Consider the following 21,402-nt stretch of genomic DNA (forward strand, 5'->3'; position numbering starts at 1 on the left):
TGCGATTTTCTTCTAGATTTGGAAGGGAACTGAAGAAAGCCATCCCGTTCCGGATGTTTTGGGAAAAATAGATGTGTCAATGCCCGGTGAGGGGATGATAATGGACTATGTGTACTGCTTCAAGCAAAAAGGCAGTTGGCGATATTATTCGGACATGGTACGACAGATGAAGAATGAAGTTGGCATTACGCTTCTGGTGCCCACTTTGGATTCTGTTCGATACATGCATATAATCGATATTCATATTAAGGTACCGTTATTTTGCTTTAATAACTAAATAATACCGCATGATTTATTACAGAGCAAAAAACCCCTGCTTTTGGTGGGTCCAACAGGCACAGGAAAAACATACTATTTCCAGAACTATCTGATGAGCAAAATGGATCAAACTACGTACCTTCCCACTCTGATCACATTTACATCGCAGATTACAGCCAATCAAACCCAGGAATTGATCATCTCCAAATTGATGAAGAAGAGGCGTGGTCTGTACGGACCGGCGGACGATAAAACCAGTGTGCTTTTCATCGATGACATGAACATGCCAGCGAAAGAAATTTACGGTGCGCAACCACCGATCGAGTTGATACGGCAGTACTTCGACTACGGGCACTGGTACGACCTAAAGGACGCGTCGAAGTTATTTTTGCAGAAAATTCTTGTGATGGCTGCTTGCGGTCTGCCCGGTGGTAGCCGACAGAACGTTTATGAGAGGTTTCTTTGTCACTTCGATATCTTCGCGATCAGTAACTTCAACGACGAAACCATGTTTAAAATCTTCACAAACGTTTTACTGGATGGTTATCGGAAGGGAGGTCATGCAACGGATGTTACCACAGTGGTGAACATGATCGTCAACGCAACCCTGAAAACGTATCAGTTTGCGTGCGAGAAGTTGCTACCGACTCCTGCGAAATCGCATTACATTTTCAATCTGCGAGATGTTTCACGTGTGATCAGTGGCTGCTCGATGTTGAAACGTGAATCAGTCGAGAGTAAAAAAGTGTTCCCGAGACTCTGGATGCACGAGACGATGCGTGTGTTTTACGATCGTTTGGTTGACGAAACAGACAGACGGTTCGTATTCGACAAATTGAACCAGAATCTCAAAACATATTTCAAAGAGAAAACAGAACAACTTTTGCCGGATTTCTTTCATGCAGAAACGGGCGCAGTAAATTTGGGAAACCTAAACAATCTTCTTTTCGGTAGTTATTTTGACGTAGACGCTGAAATGGAAGACCGGAAATATGAGGAGATACCACAAATCGAACAGTTTAGAGATTTGGCTAATAGAGATTTGGCGGAATATAACAGTGCTCACAAGGCAAAAATGGATATCGTTTTGTTCCAGTACGCGCTGCAACATTTGAATAAAATTTGCCGTATTATGTCCATGTCCTGTGGAAGCTGTATGCTAGTTGGAATGGGTGGCTCCGGTCGCCAATCGTTGACCAAATTGGCTGCCCAAATATGCGGACAGTCTCTGTTCCAGCCAGAAATTACGAAATACTACGGAATCAATGAATGGCGAGAAGATTTGAAGAAAGTTCTTAAAGAAGCAGGTGGAATGGGTCGTGATACTGTTTTCTTGCTGACTGAAGCTCAGCTAAAAGAGGAAGCCTTTCTTCAGGATATTGATTGTTTACTAAACCTGGGTGAAGTTCCGAATATTTTCCCAATAGATGAAAAGCAAGAGATTCTGGAAATGGTCCGCTTGGCTGCCCAAGGAGGTAATCGTAACTTAGATGTCAGCCCCTTGGAGGTTTTTCAGTTTTTCGTCAATCGTTGCAAGCAAAAACTTCACATCGTAATCTGCTTCAGTCCAATTGGATCTGCTTTGCGAAACAGAATTCGACTATATCCATCTTTGGTGAATTGCTGTACGATCAATTGGTTTGATGCATGGCCGGAGGATGCATTGGAGAAAGTCGCTGAAATGTACATGAAAGAACTTAGCGTCCCAGCCACGATCAAGGAAGCAATAGTGGTAACCTGCAAGCATTTCCACGTGGTCGCCAGAGAAACTTCCGCTGAGTTCGCGGCATCAACAGGTCGTGTCACGTACGTCACATCTGCTTCTTATCTAGAACTAATAAAATGCTTCCGAAATCTCACCAAGAAACACCAAACGGAAATTATGCAGAATAAGATGCGTTATCTGGCTGGTTTAGAGAAACTGGACGCAGCAGCAGCTGCTGTCTCAGTCATGCAGAAGGAGTTAAATGCCTTACAGCCTACTTTATTGGTAATGGCCGAACAGTCGCGAAAAATGACGGAGCAGATTGAAAAAGAATCCATCGAAGCAGCCGCCGCTACTGAACAGGTTAAAAAGGATGAGCTTGTCGCTAACGTTCAGGCCGCCGAAGCACAAGTGCTGAAAGCCGACTGCGAGAAGGATCTGGCTGGTGCCATTCCAATTTTAGAAGAAGCTATCCAAGCTTTGAACACACTAAAGCCGAACGACATAACTCTCGTGAAGTCAATGAAAAATCCACCCGAAGTGGTGAAACTGGTGATGGCTGCGGTATGTGTGATGAAAGGGATTACTCCGGACAAGGTTGCCGATCAGGCAACGGGGAAAAAAATGCTTGACTATTGGGCACCGAGTAAGCGACTGCTGGGGGATATGGCATTCCTGCAAACTCTAAAGGATTTCGACAAAGACAACATCAACCCTGACATCATGAAGAAGATTCGCAAAGAGTATATTCCTCATAAGGACTTCCAACCGCACATTGTGGCAAAAGCGTCTAGCGCCGCCGAAGGTCTGTGCAAATGGGTCATAGCTATGGATTTGTATGATGCGGTCGCGAAGATTGTTGCTCCGAAAAAAGAGAAACTGCGTCAAGCTGAGAAGGAGTACGCAGAAACCATGGCACTGCTGACTGAAAAACGGCAACTGGCAGCCAACTTGGAACGACGGGTTGCCGAGTTGAATGATAACCTAGACGAAGCGAACCAAAGAAAACAGGAAGTAGAGGATGAGGTCCAGTTGTGTAAAGATAAACTACAACGAGCGGAAACCTTGATAGGCGGTCTTGGAGGGGAGAAAAGTCGATGGACGCTGGCAGCGGAAAGACTTCAAAATTTGTACGATAGCTTGGCTGGCGATATTCTCGTGTCCAGTGGAGTTATTGCTTATCTGGCTCCATTGAATGCGAGCTTCCGTAATCATTGTATTGAAAATTGGCATGCGTTTGTCCGTGAAATGAAAATTCCTTGCTCGAGCACGTATAGTCTGGTGGACATATTAGGGTCGAAGATCAAAATTCAAAAGTGGAACATTGCCGGCTTGCCAACGGATGCATTTTCGGTGGAAAATGGAATCATCATGGATAGCTCCAACCGGTACAGTTTGTTTATAGATCCTCAGTTTCAGGCGAACAAGTGGATCAGAAATATGGAAAGGAGTAACCACTTGCAGATCATGAAGTTTTCCCAGCCAGACTATATGAAACGATTGGAAGTGTGCATAGAGCATGGCTGGCCAGCGTTGATTGAAAATATCTTCGAAGATCTGGAGGCTCCTCTAGATCCGGTGCTGAATCGAAACACCTTCATTCAGGGTGGAGTTGAATATTTAAGTTTGGGTGATAATGTTATTGCAATGTCACCGAAATTTCGACTGTATCTAACATCTGGACTTAGAAACCCACATTATTTGCCTGAGGTGTTCAACAAAGTAACTATCGTAAACTTTGCTCTCACTGTCAAAGGTCTGGAGGACCAGCTGCTCGGAATAGTGGTTGCTAAAGAACGGCCGGATCTTCAAGAGTTGCGTCAAAATCTAATACTACAGGGGGCTAAGAACGTTGCGATGCTGAAGGAAGTTGAGGATAAGATTTTGAAAACACTCTCCGAGAGTAAAGGTGACATTTTGGAAGACGAAAGTGCCATAAAAATTCTGGACGATTCCAAACGAATTTCCACCGATATCGAGAGAAAACAGGAGGATTCTAAAGAAATTGAAGCTAAAATCGAGGCATTCCGGCAGAATTACCGACCAGTTGCCACTCACTCTTCAACGCTGTACTACTGTATTACAGAACTGCCAAACATTGACCCAATGTATCAATTCTCGTTGGCATGGTTTGTCAACTTGTACATTTTCTCGATTGAAAATGCCAACCGAACCAAGGACCTGCTGCGCAGGTTAAAGTTTTTGATGGATGCCGTCACGCTCAACCTGTATAACAACGTATGCAGATCATTATTTGAACGAGATAAACTGCTCTTCTCATTCGTATTGACTACTAAAATCATGATTTCTTGTAGTCAAATTGATCAGGGTGAATTCCAATATTTGCTAGTTGGAGGAGAGAAAAGCGCTGTGCAGCTACCAAACCCGGACCCAAGCTGGATAACAGAAAGGCTCTGGGAAGATATTTTACGTTTAGAGCAGCTACCAGAGTTTACCGGTTTCGTTAGCAGTTTCAGTGAGAATACAGCAGATTGGAAGCGTTACTACGACACAGAGGATACTCACATGGAAAAGCTTCCAAGCCCATGGCAGGAAAAAACAAACCGTTTCGAAAAATTGATTCTTTTGCGAACATTTAGACCCGATAAGGTCGTGCTAGCGATTGCAGAATTTGTCGCTTCGGAAATGGGTCCAGCGTACGTGTTACCACCACCGTTCGACATCGCTCGTTCGTATGAGGATTCTAACTGTCTAACGCCTTTGATATTTATTCTTTCACCTGGAGCTGATCCGATGAACGCATTGCTGTTGTTTGCCGAGAAGATGGGTTTTGATGAGACTTTTCAGTCCATTTCTCTGGGCCAAGGGCAAGGACCGATTGCGCAGAAAATTATCGAACGGGCTCAAGAGGAAGGCACCTGGGTATGTTTGCAGAATTGTCACCTGGCTGCCTCCTGGATGCCAACGCTCGAGTATCTCTGGGAGAATATGGACCTTTACAATACGGTGTCTTCATTTCGCTTGTGGCTTACAAGTTACCCTTCGGAACAGTTTCCCAGCAGCATACTGCAAAATGGGATCAAGATGACCAACGAACCCCCAACTGGATTACAGCAAAATCTGCTACGTTCCTATAAGTCAGAACCGATGAATGATGAAACCTTTTACACAGGTTGTGCCGGTAAAGATCGCGCCTTTTCGAAGCTACTTTACGGCATCTGTTTCTTCCATGCGGTCGTGCAGGAACGCCGCAAATTCGGTCCGCTAGGATGGAACATCTCGTATGGATTTAACGAGTCGGACTTCCAAATCTCAGTTCTTCAGCTGCAGCTTTTCCTCAACCAGTACGACGATATTCCGTACAATGCTATATCGTATTTGACGGGTGAGTGTAACTATGGAGGTCGTGTGACTGACGCTTGGGATCGAAGAGCTATCGTTACCATTTTGTCGGATTACGTTAACGATAGGGTCGTGCACGATCCGAATTATCGCTTTTCGAATCAAGGCGATTGCTATGGTATTCCTCTTCGGAATGAGCATCGAGAGTACGTGGCACACATTGGCAATAATGTGCCGAACTATCCGAGTCCAGCGGTGTACGGACTTCATCCAAACGCTGGCATTACGAGGGATTTGAATGCATCCAAGGTGTTACTGGAGTCGATGCTGATGACTCAGGGTGGATTATCGGAGGCAAGTGATGTTGACAAAGAAAAAAATATATTGGAAATTGTTGAAAACATACACAGTCGGTTGCCAGCTGATTTTGATATTGAAACGGCCAAAGCAAAATATCCGGTCGATTACAGTGAATCCATGAACACTGTACTGGTGCAGGAAATGGAGCGGTTCAATAATCTGCTGCAAGAGATAAGATCTAGCTGTGTTAATCTTAAAAAGGGTATCGCTGGATTGATCGTACTGACTCCAGAGTTGGAGGCAGTTTTCGTTGCACTCAATTTCAAAAAGATCCCGGACAGCTGGATGAAGAAATCCTACCCAAGTTTGAAACCAATTGGAGCATATATTAGCGATTTTCTAGAACGGCTCGCTTTTCTTGAGTCCTGGTATAGACTTGGGAAGCCGAACGTGTTTTGGGTTTCTGGTTTCTACTTTACACAGGCCTTTTTGACGGCAGCCATGCAAAACTACGCTCGGAAGTATCGCATTCCGATCGATATTTTGACTTTTGACTATGAGGTGTTAAAAATTTCATCGTAAGTATTTCTGTTAAATGTTCTGTAGTGAAAGTGGTAATTGAAATTCGTCCTACGCAATTCAAGAGCAAATTCACCCCCGGAAAATGGAGTTTACATCAACGGTTTATTTTTGGAAGGGGCAAAATGGAACCTTCGAGGAGCATACCTTGAGGAGCAACTTCCCAAAATGCTGATAGATATAATGCCGATTATTCATCTCATAGTAAGCAGAATTTATTTCTAAATTTACATGAACAAATCAAAAGTCAATCTTTTCTTAGCCAATCAAAGTGACCGAGCTCGAGGAAGGCACCAGATACAAATGTCCGGTTTACAAAACAGCAGAACGGAAAGGTACTCTTTCGACGACCGGTCATTCAACAAACTACGTAATCCCGGTTCTGCTGGGAACCAGACTGAATAGCGCCCATTGGGTGAAACGAAGCGTCGCATTACTGTGTCAGACGTCTGAGTGATCTTTTTAACCCTTTTAAAATGCATGTTTCATATTCTTAATATACATAAACTCCAAACCAGATATCAAATATAGTTTAGAAAGTTTTACTCATGCATAAAACATCAGTTCAATGATGGAAAACAATAAATGCAAAAAGCAAAAATTTTGAAGTACCAATAGAAGTCGAACTGATAAGCAAGCGTCATTAATTCATAGTCGTTCACAGTATTGTAGCCCACTTCGGTTGGTTTGTGAAAAGCCAATTGAGGTACTCATCTATCTCACATGTCTGCCAGCGTCGTTGTCACCATTGGTAGCCAAAGATAAGTGCCACCTGACAATTTGAATAATCTTGCCGAAAGCCTGTATCGTTCAGCAGTTAAGTACAGACTATAAAAAGAATTATCACGGTTTCGGTTCACTCTAGTCAACCGGTGGTAATCGTCAAATAACTGTCGTTCGCACTTGACAAGTAAGGAATATTCCGCGGAGGTTCTCAGGTCTTTTCGATTTCTGGCGTTCACGCACAGGCGCTATGTGGGCGATCAAGTTGGTGGCAGCCGTTCTCGTCATTTTTATGCTCGGAAGCATCCAAGCAGGTGACTAAACTTTGGCAATGCTCGAAATGTCCGTAATATCCGGTGGTGGGAACGGAGTGGGGTGCTGTAGGTTGGATCGATCGTCAATTATCACTGAAATGCTAATTGTAAAACGGATCTCAATTATGGAAATTGAAGCGCCCGGTGAAAGTTGTTGTGTTGATTGCAGGTTAGGGATAGATATGCATGGTGTTCAGTGAAGTACTCGCAGAACTCCTGTAAGGTACATGCGTGATGTGAGTTAATTCAATTAGTTCAATGAAATTTATAAAGAAATCATAACTCCTAAGAGTTATCTGTTAAGTGAACTAATTAAAAAAGAGTAAAACCGATTAGTGACCGTGCACAGAATATGTGATAGGGACTTCGATCGTAAGTCTTTCGGTATTCCGTCAAAGCTGTTGCTATATAGTTTTTGATTCGTTCAATGTTTGAACTCGCTTTTTTATCATCTGAATTACAGTTTTGCGAGAATGCAAGTACATTTTTCGAAATTACTTGAACTGGTTAATATGAATTCAATAACAATTAAGCAAATACAATATTTCGTAACTCAGTGCATTGCATTTTTAGTGCTTTGCGTAACACCACTCGAACGTCAACAGTATGCTTATCTCGTTAGCTTCTACTCGTACATAATAAATGTCATGTTCAGTGAACAATGTTCTGCTCAATAATCTACTAATTCAAAGATAAGAAGGACAATACGTATCATTTGGATTGCATTCAATTAAAAAAAAAAAACGAATCTAGAAATAGATGGTGTTTGTGGTCCGATTACTACTGATATTTAAACACACACAAATTACACAGTATTGACTACCGTTTAGAGAGGTTTAACTTGTTTTGACAAATCCAATAAAAATAGTTTGCTCGCGTATGATTTGTAACGAATCTGTTGCCAGTAAGAATATGAACATCAAACAGGGCTAAGACCGCACTGTTTCAAATGGATTCGGGGATAATATATAGTGATGAATTCGGTAAAACTGTCTTTTTTGAACTAGTCAATGGTCTGCGACTGGCTGATGTACACTTTGGTTGGAGGTGGAATTTGAAGATCGGGGTGATACGGCAATTTTGCTTACTAACGGCGCCAGATGGTAAGAGCCTGTATTACACTCTTTGATTAAGCGTCAAATATTTGGCACTTTTTGACAGATACAAATTTGGTCAAAGATAATTGTTTGTCACTCTCCAATTTTTACATGGGGCGAACATGAACCATGATGTCAAATAAATTTGACCATTATGCCAGAAGGTCAAATAGTTGACCATTAGACAAAGAGTGTACTACAGGCTTTAGGTCTCGTCGGTCATCAAAACACAAGCAGGCTCGATTACCGTAGCTCAGCAGTTCTCAACCTGGGGTACGCGAAAGCTTTTAGGGGGTACGTGAAAGAAAAATCAGTAATGGCGGACAAAGCAATTTTTCTTTATAATTTGTTTCATTTGTTGTTTGAACTTGCTCTACATGATTGTAGCAATCGTTTGTTTGATTGCATAGTTCAATTTGAAAACTGAATTAGACTACGACAACATGATCTACCACTACTCTCGGATTCACATAGACGCATCTGTAAAGGATTTGATGTGTACTGGAATGTTTAAATGTGAATTATCGTGGTTCTACACATTGGGATTTTGAAATGTCATTGCAAAACTTCGATGTTACAGAGTATTAAAAGTATATAGTGAAGGCGGAAATAATGAACCCTTGTATTATTGGCTAATTTTCGATATTTGCGCACTTATTGTAGTTGTTCATGGTGCTCCCACAGACCGTTATTATAAAAAAATGTACCAAAGAATATGAGTACACCAGTCGATTCGTTATGACGTCCAGAATCTCTGGTCAAAATTTCAAAATCATCGTACGGTACATTTTTGAGTAATGCCGTTTTGAAGGTCGTAAAGCACAAAAAAATGATATAAAAATGACGAATTACTTGCTTTAAAGCACGTTTTTCAACCATTAATCTAAATATATGAAGAAAAAAAACCATGAATCTATGAAATAACTTCCAAAATAGTGGTCTAAATTCGAAAAATCGTGATTGCTTTTGATTTGAATGTGAAAAATTAATTTTATGTTCTCAATGTCTCCAGCAAAATTGTTTCATGGACAAAGACCTTACTTTTAGCGTTTTCGGTTTTTCTAATTTCCATCTACCAGATTGCTTCTTTCAGCAAAGTTCAGTTTCGTTGAAACTGATTTTGAGGAGGAGTGTTCCACAAAAAATCTCTATTTTATCGTGTTCAGCGTACAGATAGGACATCGCAGTATTAAGCAATTGTTTTTCTTTCAAATGTTTCCACAACTTTGCTGAAGGAAGCAAATCTGGTATATTGAAAATTATAAAAAAAAAATTATATCTGTTAAAAAACCGAAAACGCCAAAAATAAGGCCTTGCTCTTTGAAACAATTTTGCTGAAGACATTGAGTACATAAAATCAATTTTTCAGTCAAATCTAAAGCGATCACGATTTTTCGCATTTAGACCACTGTGCACTGAGGGATTTTCAAATAAATCTCTTCACCAATCGTTAATGTCTTGAAATATAATACTTGGAATGTGTAGATACTATTTTGGAAGTTATGTCATAGATTGGTGGTTGAAAAACGTGCTTTAAAACAAGTATTTTGTCATTTTTATATCACTTTTTTGTACTTTACGACCTTCAAAAGGGCATTACTCGAAAATGTACCGTACGATGATTTTGAAATTTTGACCAGAGATTCCGGACGTCATAACGAATCGACTGGTGTACTCAGATTCTTTGGTACATTTTTTTATAATAACGGTCTGTGGGAGCACCGTGTGTTATATGCTGTTATGTTATGTCATTACGATCTGCAGACAGACACTCTATTTGAAAGAGGGACGGAGATATAACTGGAATTTCTCTGTGTCGGCTATTCCGAAAGCTTTTGACAAAAGTTGGCGGTTAAAGGTGCACTGTGGGGCAGAACCCAGAAAAGTCGCGACAAAACTCAAAAAAACGAAATTCAGTTTTCATGCCTCATTTTATTTTCTACTTGCAGTAGACATGTTATCGACTGGAAATCACGATAACTTACTTTGAAAAATAATTTAGAAAATGTGCTACAATATTGTGAAAGTGAGGATTCACAAGGCTTGTGAAATGAAAGAAAAAAAATTCACAGATATTTTCCAGTAGGGCATGCAAATACTTAGAAATTAATTAGCTATATCATATGACCCTCATAAAATAGAGTATAAACTAAAAGGTAATGTGATATTAGGACAGTTTTGTTGAAAATAGGTTCGAAGGAGGCATAGTATGTAAAACAAAGTTTTTTTTTGTAATTTTTCCTCATTTTCGGCAATATGAAAAACATAAAGTTCTACGATGTTCTGCTATGACACTATTATTGTACTAAAATACAACGTATTGGCTAGTACTAAACCTAAAATCAGCTGCTACTAGTTGCGCAATTTTTCATGGGTTTACCTTTACACACACTGAGGAAACTACGCATGCAGCATCAATCATATTAACCGATGAGTCAGAAAAAAATTGATTTGCCCGTTCAAATAACCGTACCCACGTCGCGTCGTCGATGTCAAAGCTGCTCTTCTTTTGCTCCGGACTGGCCGAGAACGGGGTAATTTATAGTACGAAGCACCTGTCGGAAGTAGCGTCGTTCACCAAAAAATAAGGCCGAAGACACGGTGTTTTGGCCGGATCTGGAGTCGGCTCAATATTCGAGGCGATCATTTGAGGAGATGGAACGGCTAAATGTCGATGTGGTTCCCAAATTGGTGAACCCGCCCAACGTCCCCAAGTTGCGTTTCGTCGAAGATTTCTAGCAAGCCTGAAGCGTAAGATCTACTCCAACAATTTTGTCGCGAAATTTGAGGAGGAATTGATAAATAAAATGAAAAAAGAATTTAAAAACATGCCTACACGCATGTTTTCATCCGCCATGGCGAACGTTCCGGTTAACTGCCAGATTCCGCACGCAAGATCGTAGATTTTTTCTGCACGTAAGCTAGCATAATTACTTTCCATAGGCAATTAATCAAACCTTAGTCTTAGTTATTTTTTTACCACCATCCGAAAAAAAATCCATTTTTTTAACGTCAGCACAAAACGAAATTTTTAGCCCATTGAAGCATCTGTGTAAAATATCAGCCAGATCAAAAATAATTGATTGAAATGTTTGCCCTATGTTGCGTGGAATTGCACAGGTTTTTCAGTTGATCCACTAAGGACATTGCAGCGGTAAAAGTACCGGGCAAACCCACCTGTATCAACTAGCTTAGTATTGGAATCGAGCATTGACAATTCCTTACCTTAATTCTCTAATAACCTCACAGAAAACACGGTTCATGGAAGATAGTGCACTTGCCTACGCGTTGTCCTCGCTGCATCCTGTTAACGTAATACGCATGTCGTTAGAAGAGTTAAAGTGCAAAACTGGAGCTTTCGTATTTTTTTATGACGTTAACAATTTTGTTGGAGAGGTGGAAGTCTGGTATCAACATTGCAACAGCATGAGAGCAGACGGTAAGAACTTGGAAGACCGGGATCTTATAGACTTGCTTGCTGAAGCCCGTTCGTTCTTACCTGCGACTGAGAAAGCAAATAAAATTGAACTTGCTTCACCATGTAAAACAAGCACGATTAAGCTCTCGTTCAGCACATTACGTCGGGTGAAAACCTGGCTGAGATCAACAATGGTTGAGTGCTCTTTGCTTGCTGAGTGTTCATCGGCAGATGGTTAACAACAATCGTGGAAAATTTACTGAATTAGTGCTGGAGCGATTAACGGAGGATAAAAAGAAGATGTTTTTTAGTTAACGACGTTGTTATTGTTATCTTTCAACGGTAGATTTAGTGTTAATTAAATTACAGTTTAGTTTAATCTAGTGTTAGTCTAGTCTAGTCTACACTAGCACAGCCAGTACTTGAAAGGATCCTGGAAAATTATATCCACCATTTTTTCAAAAAATGATTTCCATACATTTTTCTCGTCAACGGCCAGGCCTACTGTGTAGCGCAATATAATACAATGTAATCTAAGAACGGGAACAATCCGTACCAACCGATCCGTATGTAAGAAGTAAGATAATTTGTTGGGAGTGACAGAGCTAAGAAATTACACTCCTTTGTTGACCAATCTCCTGGGATGGAACATAGGTATTTCCTCCTTATGTTCGGGTTTCAAAATCAACGATATAGCGCCTTTACAGGCTTCAACTGTTACGGTTGGAACCTGAGTACTAACTCTAGTCCTAGCAATTTAAGCTTATGGTTATAACGCCATTACTCGCTCTTTCGAAGGAATATTGATTAGTAAATAAGATTTAAGATGATGTTTCTTGTTAGTTTAGCTTAGCTTAGCTTAGGTAGACTGCCCGTAGTTGCACTCCGTGATTGGTCGAACTTAGGAAATTGCAAAATGGATCAGATTTATGGTGCTTGGGACTAGCATTACATACTCATCGTGCAATTTTCACTGGTTCACAATACTTTTACCACTGACCAATAACGACGCCGGCCACGACCAAAAGGCGGTACTACTTGGGAAGGAAAGGGATGGTGATACTCGTTTTGTTTAGAGACCGCGGGTACCACTGCATCTCTACGAGTATCACAGGATAGGAATTGTTTTAATAAGGTACAGCTCTGGTAACTTAATGATAACTGATGCATATTACGCGAAATACAAATTTGAAAATTCAGAAGCCTATTGCGCGATCAAAACCGTTATTTGTTTTAGTGAGATGGGGTGAGACAAATTCAGGATTTGCCATGGTAGGCAATGTGGAACGAGAACGTATGCTGAATCTGAATCCGTTGTTTGTATATATGTACTAGCAAACCGATGAATTTTTATCGAGTTAGTTTGATTTGTACTTTTAATAAGTTCTACAAACCACGCGATAAAGATCTGCAGAAATCCACCAGCCGTACTGCATCAATATTAAACATAACTACAGAGAAATACTAAGCTAGAAAAAGAACGCTCTCACCATCTACAATTCGATCCAGATCCTATTCAGTCAATCCTTATTTTGTGTCCTTAATCGATCATACTCATCTGTCGAGTATCATTCAGCTTGAATAAATTGAAGAGAAAAATTCATAGGACATTCGTTGGCTCCTGTAGCGAAAACTTCTCCTTATGGCGGTTTCAATTACTTCCTAAGTTTTAAGAGGCATTTTAATCCGCTTGATCTTCATGCACTTTGACTAATACTGCGACCTGCGTGTTGACTAATATCGGCTGTTTCTTCAAATACGGAAGGCGGTTTTCGGTGAAAACTAACTTTATATAACACTGTTTCAACCAAAAACAATAAATTGAAAATATTTTTTGAAGAACTTGCCCCCCCCCCCCCCCCCCTATTCGAAATTCTGGCTACGCCCATGCCGAGTAATTCGAGTTTTCGCAACGATTGTTTTCATGTCAATTAATGTAAAAAATCGTTAACCAGCAGGGTCCGTATCGATGTTTTTCCTACAATAGGTTTTGCTAAATGCCGGTGTATGGGGTCTTTCAAAACTGACGTCCAGTAGTATGAAGACCCCTCAGAAATAATTATTAGTACTAGGAAACAGTTTGTTATTGAATTAACAGTGTCTCAAACAAAACTAAGCATTTAGTATCTATGCCAAATGGAATAAAATATAACCAGAGGAGCTCTTAGAAAGGGAACATGACCAACCAATCTTTAATTGAACAATGTTTCTATTTGAAATATTGTGTCACAAACAATAACATTAAAAATATATTTTATACTCTTTCTCAAAAATGATGACACATCATAGGTTGGCAAAAAAACTATACAAAGGCAACTACAAACTTCAAATAATTCATTTCATGATGACTCGAAAATACGAATACATCTGAAATTGAAACATATGTACTTGAGTCTCAGCTATGAGTCATTACTGAAATTTTGGGTTTATGAATAATGAAAATAATTTAATCTCGTTAACGGTCCGTCCTACAGTTGTAATATGTTCGAAAACTTTATGTCAATTGATGATATAAACAACTTTCCCGAAGAAACAAAATGGCTAGCACCATTTATTCAGAAGATAGATGTCAGCGCCATCTGTAGAAAAAAAATAAAGCTGCCTGAGTACATTTTTCAAAAAGATGTTTTTATATTGGACAACATTGCCGAAGACATGAACACTGTGGAAACAACTGTTAAGGAGTTATGAGGTTTTGTCGCGCCAACGGACCAATTTGCCCCACTGTGAGGTGGCGAAAAAAATAAACACAATATTAAAATATATACACAAAAATTTCAACCAAACTTTATTTCTATACATATCGTTAGAAAAGTGGCCTTTTACGTTACACAACTCACTTTCAACATTTTGTGGCATATCCTTTGTTTTGTAAAATCATATTCAATCTTCGTAGTATATTTGCCACCAGTTTTTCTTTGGAGTAGCGTACCACGCTGCCTGTACGACGTTCTATACGTGTTTTGTATTCTTTGGATGATTTTTTAGATTTTCTAAAAGGTCTATATGGTGCACAATAGGGTGTCTCAAAACAAATCGATGTTGAAAAAGTCAAGGTGCTCAGCCCTAAATTGAAAGATAATGTTATTTATAGCATTTTTGTAGAATATTTCGACTTTCTAAAAAATTGTTTTCAGGTTGCCTAAACGTGATTTATGAAAAAATGACTTTTTTAAGCTACAAACCCACTCTTTTGCACTTTTTTTAATTCTGTTCGATTCCAAAATGTTTCCATATATATTTTTTATTTTTGTGGGGTTGTTTTTGAATATTTTGTATGGTTCAGTTCAGCATTGCATTCAGTTTTTTGACTTAGAAAGCCCATTGTACATCACACAAAAATTAATTTTTCTAATAATTTTTATATAAAACCCTTGAAACACGAATAAAAAAAAATTTTGATCAAGAACTGGAATTTTCATTGCAAAGCGGGATTCACGACGAAAATTTACATGAAAATAGATACTTGATATCTTATCGGGGAGCTAAGATAATGACATTTTTCTATGTGATGGAAAACTTTGCAATTTAAAAAATATGTTAAAAAACTGTTTTATTTTGGGAGATAGAAAATAACAATATTCAGAAAACAACTGCATTTTTGGATGGGTGATAACTTAGTAAAAAGTTTAAAAATTTGGATAATCTTCGAAAAAAGTTAGAACGAAAATTGTGACTTTTAGTGCCTTCTAATACATAGAAAACTCAATGTTGCTCGTAATGCTCGTTTTCAGATAACCTAAAACTTTGTCGAAGACAGTTTGCGTCTATCTTATTCTGATTAAAAAGTAAATTTTTTATCTCATTTATTGTTGGATTGATCACCCATTTTTCTACATTAAAAGAAGCATTTTTTAATATACTGCAACTTCTCCAAACATACCTTATGGCTATAATCAACTTTTGAATCACTTTTCAATTAATCGCACAAAAACGGCGAAATCAAACACTGTGCAATAGAGATCTTGAGCTTTCGTGGGATTTTTGTGAAAATGCATAGTTTTCTATCACATGTAAAAACGCCAATATCTCAGCCCCCCAATGAGATATCAAGGATCTTTTTTCATGTAAATCTTCGTCTTGAATCCTGCTTTGCATTAAAACCTTCAATTCTTGATCAAAAAAAATTTTTATATGTGTTTTGAAGGGTTTTATCTGCAAGTTATGAGAAAAATTCACTTTTTTGTGATGTTCAATGGGCTCTGTGAGTCAAATAATTGAATGCGATGCTGAACCAAACCATGCAAAATGTTCAAAAATAACCCCACAAAAATAAAAAAATATATGGAAAAATTTAGGAATCGAACAGATTTGAAAAAAGTGCAGAAGAGTGGTTTAGTAGCTTGAAAAAGTCATTTTTTCATAAATCACGTTTGGGCAACCTGAAAACGATTTTTTAGAAAGTTCTACAAAAATGCTATAAATAACATTATCTTCCAATTAAGGGCTGAGCACCTTGACTTTTTCAACATCCATTTTTTGGGACAGCCTACTGCACAGGCCAGTCCATCAATTTTGTATTTTTGTTTGAAAATCATCTTCGTGATTCCAATGCTGTATGCTTAGGATTGTTATCCTGCTTAAAGATTTCAACTTAATTGTGTTCTTCTTTCTGACTTAATCCTGTAACTTGTTAATTCAGTCCCGAAAGTATGAAAAACCTATGTCTGGAAGTAAGCTCCCCAGACCTCAATCTCCTGGACTTTTATGTATAGTCGTACATGCTGGTCAAGCAAAGCGAACATGTAGTGAGCACTACGGACCTATTTAAAAGGCTTATTTCCAAAATCTGGGATGAAATCCGAGTCTAGCTCGTCATACAGCACAAAGGTACTTCCAGCTAATATGCCGTAAAGGTTCTCAATAAACACTGCTTCAATAAAAAATGAATCAGGAAAGAATATCTTGTATTTTCATTTGCAGCACATTTTTAAAGTGTATTGGAACTTATTGAACACCCTATAATGTTTGTTAATGTGAATCTGTGGAATCTGTGTTTTATGAACACCGATTTGTCGGGTAAATTGAGTTCTTTCTCAACTGCTAACAAAGTTTCTGTGAAAAGTCTAGGGATTTAAAATTCATTATTCAACCTTAAAATGGATCTTATTTCTTTTGAAACATGTGTTTAGAACATAGGATGCGGAATGATTGGTTCTCGTAGAAATAATCCGGGGTAGAATCGCTACCATTATCAAATGGTTGAAAAAATGTACGGATTATCAAACAAATAGAACTAATTTATTATTAGAAGTTATATGTTTACTTGTTCAGTATCCAACGAATTTAGGGCCGAACACGAGGATGCTGAATATAAGTGATTCAAATGAGACAAGTTGCTCGTCGAAGCTTCTGTAAAACGACCCATAACTTCGATTTTTGGCTTTCTCCTAGAGAGGTATATTTTACTCCTTATCAGTCAGGAAAAACTGGATAGTGCAGATGATTTAAGACAAGGAAACCAAACTAGTTACGAAATTTCACGCACAACACTGATTCAAGACGCGGACAGCGTTCCCATTGGCAATTCATAGACAGTTTGTTCGTATCTGCAGTGCACTGATCACTCCAATGAGAGATTCGAGAACATTGGGTGGCATGGAACTTTCATGATGGAAAAGCCAACGTAAAAGCCTAACGAACCTCCAACTCTTTCCAATGTATTTTTTATACAGAAGTAGTGATTTTTAAGTTTAAAGCTCGGCGTAAATTAGTGGCAAAATCATCTGGTTTCTTTTTGCGGGGAGAGGGTTAAGGCGGGGGCCTAGCGTAGTTGGAAATATCTCTGCCAATCGCGCTGTTGGCCTGGGTTCGAATCCCAAAGCCGACATAAATGTCGGTGGTTGTGGGGTGGCCTAACCAACCCAACTGGTCTTTCAGTCCTAGCCGACACCTGGAGATTTTCTGAGGTGTAAAATCTCTAGGTTGATGCCTTTCTTTGCATAAAGAAGGCTTCTAGTCATGGGCGGAGTCTCTTCCCCGTGCGCCGGTGATTAGCACAAAAATAGTGGGGGAATATACGTAGAAAAAATTAAGTTTTCCTGTAAGAAAGCGACAAACCCGACGAGCAAGTTCTTTGTGGCTTTTTTACACACTTCCGAGCTTGCTAGGAATTATAGGAACGGTTAAAAGCTTTAACCTTTATCTTCTTCTTTTTTTCCAGTTTGAACTTAAGGGCAAATTTTTCTTTGTTTTTGTCACACTGGGTGACAAAGTTATTCTAGTTAAAAAACAAAACGCAAAATACTAATAACAAAATAAATTAAATTTTACAAATCATAACTTTGATGGGGATTGTTTTATTTCCTGATGAGAGTCAAGATTTTGTAATGATTACATTGGTATCTGTTTCCACCTTATAAAGCAACAAAGGAACGACTCGAACAATACTCTAATGTGATAAACTTTGGATAAGATACCATTTTCAATTGATACAAACGAATTTTCAAGTTCTAAATAATTTTAAGTTTCAAATGAAACCCTACCCAGAAAAATGAGCAAATAAATTGAATTCGTAAAATATATGCACACATGCAACAATTACGCAAGGCATACATCAGAATTATGTGTTCATGTTCGATGCACTTTATACAACTGAAATTTGAAGAAGCATAAAAAAATCGAAATAAAAAGCGTGAGCTAACCGAGCAAGAATTTGTGGAGTAGTGATAATAACAACTGTTGATGAAATCGAAACAGAATTCTATTTCCAATTTATTGAAATTTTTATGGTACCGAAGAAAATCTTCACGGAGCTCGTTTGTGGATCACTTAGGTTTGTTACGGGAAGAATACTAAACGAAATCGAAATTCAGCTTCAAATGACCTCTAAGTTTTCTTTGGTGCAGCATATTGAAGATTTTCTTATAGCTAACAAAACATCTCTTTTCTATTGACGAAAAAAAACCAAAATTTACCGAGAATAGAAATAGATCTGCCAGTAAAAGAACTGAAAAGGCAACTTTTTACAATCAAATTTCAAAACTCAGTTAAACTTGTCTTGATGAAATTATAAGATCAATAGTAGGTAAATATAATCAAAATTGATATAAGAAAAATCGACTCCACGAAAGCCACTTGGTCACAAAATTCTGAGGAGGATTATTTCCACAAACTGTCTCGGACAAAGGAATCAGTAACAGGTTTTTTTCCTGCATAAACTAACTGACTGCGACCAGAGTCGTTGAGATTGTAAGAAAACGCCAGAGTGTCTGATGTATCCCGCTCTTCTATTATTAACATGCTTATTATTTATCCGTGTTTGTGTGTAATATGATTTTACCCTTCCTTCACGCTTACTGCCCCCCGCTATACCAAGCCTGGTTCTTTCGCCAATTATCGCCAATTATAGTTCCCTGGAGAAGTTTCGTCGTGCGTCCTTCTGGTCAGTTTCATTATAGGAGAAACTTATTGTGTTGAGAGAAAGTCATCGTGAGGTATTGTGTAGATTTCAGCGTGAAGAAAAAGGGTAATTGGGCAGCTTGAGAATAAACCTATGTTTAAGTTCTTTCTGTCATCGAATGGCCTGACTCTACTAAGATTCGAACCCACGGCACCACCCGTGAAACACGACTCTTTTTTGAGAAGCTATTGAAAAATGCTATTTTAGGAAGGTATTGATTATAGTTTAAATAGTTTATTTGACACGGCACGATACAACTAATGTTTTACTGAAGGAAGGTATTGATGATTACAAATATTTTTAGGGCCAAGATGGTTTGTTTGATCGGTGTGGTGTTTTCGGCAAAGTTGTAGATAATAATTTTGTCTTTACGAAAAAAAATATATATTCTAAAACAAAATGTTTATTTTGTTAATGTTAAGTTAAAAGAAAAATTTAAAATTAATTATTTTATTACCTAAACACCTATTATCTATTACCTATTATTTGAAAGTCTATTTTAAAACTGTCTGGTTTTAGGAATTCGATGTTTAAAACATGTTGCTTGGATCACTTCATTATACACCGACCATACGAAAAATTCCCCAAAAGCAATTGTGCATAACACATTTGTATAAATAACATTTGAATAAACTTTTCTAGAAAAATCTGTAAAACAAGGTTCTCTTTTTTGATCAATTTTCCCTTCAGTTATAAGTACATAACAGTGAAGTTTTCGTATAATTAGTTCCTGTGAGAGCAGTGTTCTCAGTTGAACAGAGCATTTTTCAGAAATTTTTCATGCCTCTAGAGAACTGATTCCACATTTCATTTTCAGCCCCTCGTGAAGGTTATGGTCCGGGATGGCAAGATTGGGGCTACGTGGAGGTTCGAAAAGGAGCACATATGTTCTGGTGGTTGTACTACACAACGGCAGAGGTAGAACAGTTCACCGATAGACCATTGCTAATTTGGCTACAAGGCGGTCCCGGCGCGTCGTCGATGTATGGCAATTTCGAAGAACTAGGTCCGTTGACACTAGAAGGAGAAGAGCGAAACCATACTTGGGTGAGTACGGTTAACTGCGCGTTAATTGAAATCGATGACGCTGAAGATGTTTTTCGTTTTAAATATTCAAGGTGAAAAACTATAACGTCCTGTTTATCGACAACCCCGTCGGAACTGGATTCAGCTATGTGGAAGATTCATCACTCTTGACCAAAGACAACGCAGAGATTGCCGATGACTTGCTCACGTTCATCAAAGAGTTCTACAGACTCAACCCGGAGTTCATGACCACTCCACTGCACATCTATGCCGAAAGTTACGGTGGTAAAATGGCACCTGAATTTGCCTACGTTCTGGACAAGGCGATAAAAAATGGAGAAATCGATATTAAATTGGAGTCGGTGGGAATAGTGGCACCCTGGGTTTCGCCAATCGATTCCGTGCTCTCGTGGGCCGAATTTTTGCTCAACATGGGTTTCGTTGACACCAAGGGATACCGACAAATTCAAGCAGCCGCTATCGAGACCGAACACGTTCTTAACGAAGGACGGTATGCGGAGGCCACCTCGCAGTGGGGGCGAACTGAAGCCGTTATCGTGAACGAGACGTTAGGGATTGATTTTTATAATGTTCTCTTCACGCAAGACTTCCAATCTGCAAGGTCGAGGTTGGCGATGTTTGCTAAGGATATGAAACGTTAGTACCCAAATTGGTGATCTTGTTTATGTCAATAATATTGTTTATTTTAGAGGCAACTCTGGAAAGTGCTATCCGGCTCGCATCAGAAGATCGTGATCAAATGCTGCAAGATCTAATGAGAGGTCCGGTTGCTACAACGTTACAACTTCCAGCGGAGTCAGTGTATAACGCACAGGGTGGATGGGTCTTTCAGAGTATGACTGGAGATTTCATGAAACCGGCAATTCACATCATTGAGCTTCTACTGAATAACACCAGTTTGGACGTGATTGTGATCACCGGTCAGTTGGATTTGATTGTTGCCACTCCGGGTAATGTCGTATGGCTTGAAAAGGTTCAGTGGGAAGGCCGTAATCAGTACCTGCAAGCTCCAAGGGATGGAGTTGGTCCACATGGTATGTTAGAAGGCTATCAGAAGAGCTACAGAAGGTTGTACATGTACTGGGCACTGCGCGCTGGTCACATGGTACCAGCAGATAATCCAGTACTAATGAATTATATTTTGCAGAAGCATGCGGGTTTTCCTTAGTATTTTTAATCAACGTTAAATGTAACTTGTAGTAAACGAAATACTCCGGTCGAGTTTTTCATAATCCGAACGACACGTGTCACCCAAT

The 21,402-nt window shown here is 39.1% G+C and overlaps 2 protein-coding genes across 2 annotated transcripts in view; both read left to right on the top strand.

The window, feature by feature from the left end:
- The window catches only part of LOC129725423 (dynein axonemal heavy chain 12), a 40,482-nt gene extending 33,773 nt beyond the window's left edge, over positions 1-6,709 (top strand). The window contains exons 6-9 of the mRNA XM_055681247.1: positions 17-250; positions 302-6,144; positions 6,211-6,349; positions 6,408-6,709. Of these exons, the coding sequence (XP_055537222.1) occupies positions 17-250; positions 302-6,144; positions 6,211-6,349; positions 6,408-6,602 (6,411 nt within the window). The 3' untranslated portion in view covers positions 6,603-6,709. The remainder of the gene's footprint in view (positions 1-16; positions 251-301; positions 6,145-6,210; positions 6,350-6,407) is intronic.
- Positions 6,710-7,005: 296 nt separating this feature from the next.
- LOC129722991 (retinoid-inducible serine carboxypeptidase-like) lies at positions 7,006-21,349 on the top strand. Its single transcript, XM_055676897.1, has 4 exons — positions 7,006-7,182; positions 19,917-20,146; positions 20,218-20,782; positions 20,836-21,349. Exons 1-4 carry the CDS (start codon positions 7,119-7,121, stop codon positions 21,312-21,314), a joined length of 1,338 nt encoding a protein of 445 aa, XP_055532872.1. The 5' UTR covers positions 7,006-7,118; the 3' UTR covers positions 21,315-21,349.
- Positions 21,350-21,402: the final 53 nt, after the last annotated feature.

Source organism: Wyeomyia smithii, chromosome 2 (genome assembly GCF_029784165.1).
Source record: "Wyeomyia smithii strain HCP4-BCI-WySm-NY-G18 chromosome 2, ASM2978416v1, whole genome shotgun sequence".
Lineage (NCBI taxonomy): Eukaryota > Metazoa > Arthropoda > Insecta > Diptera > Culicidae > Wyeomyia > Wyeomyia smithii.

Excerpts from the sequence above, each read along its gene's own strand:
- LOC129722991 (XM_055676897.1), top strand. The coding sequence starts at position 7,119 with ATGTGGGCGATCAAGTTGGTGGCAGCCGTTCTCGTCATTTTTATGCTC. Across the intron at positions 7,183-19,916 it reads GCTCGGAAGCATCCAAGCAG|CCCCTCGTGAAGGTTATGGT; the intron begins GTGACTAAACTT and ends TTTCATTTTCAG. Across the intron at positions 20,783-20,835 it reads GTTTGCTAAGGATATGAAAC|AGGCAACTCTGGAAAGTGCT; the intron begins GTTAGTACCCAA and ends TGTTTATTTTAG.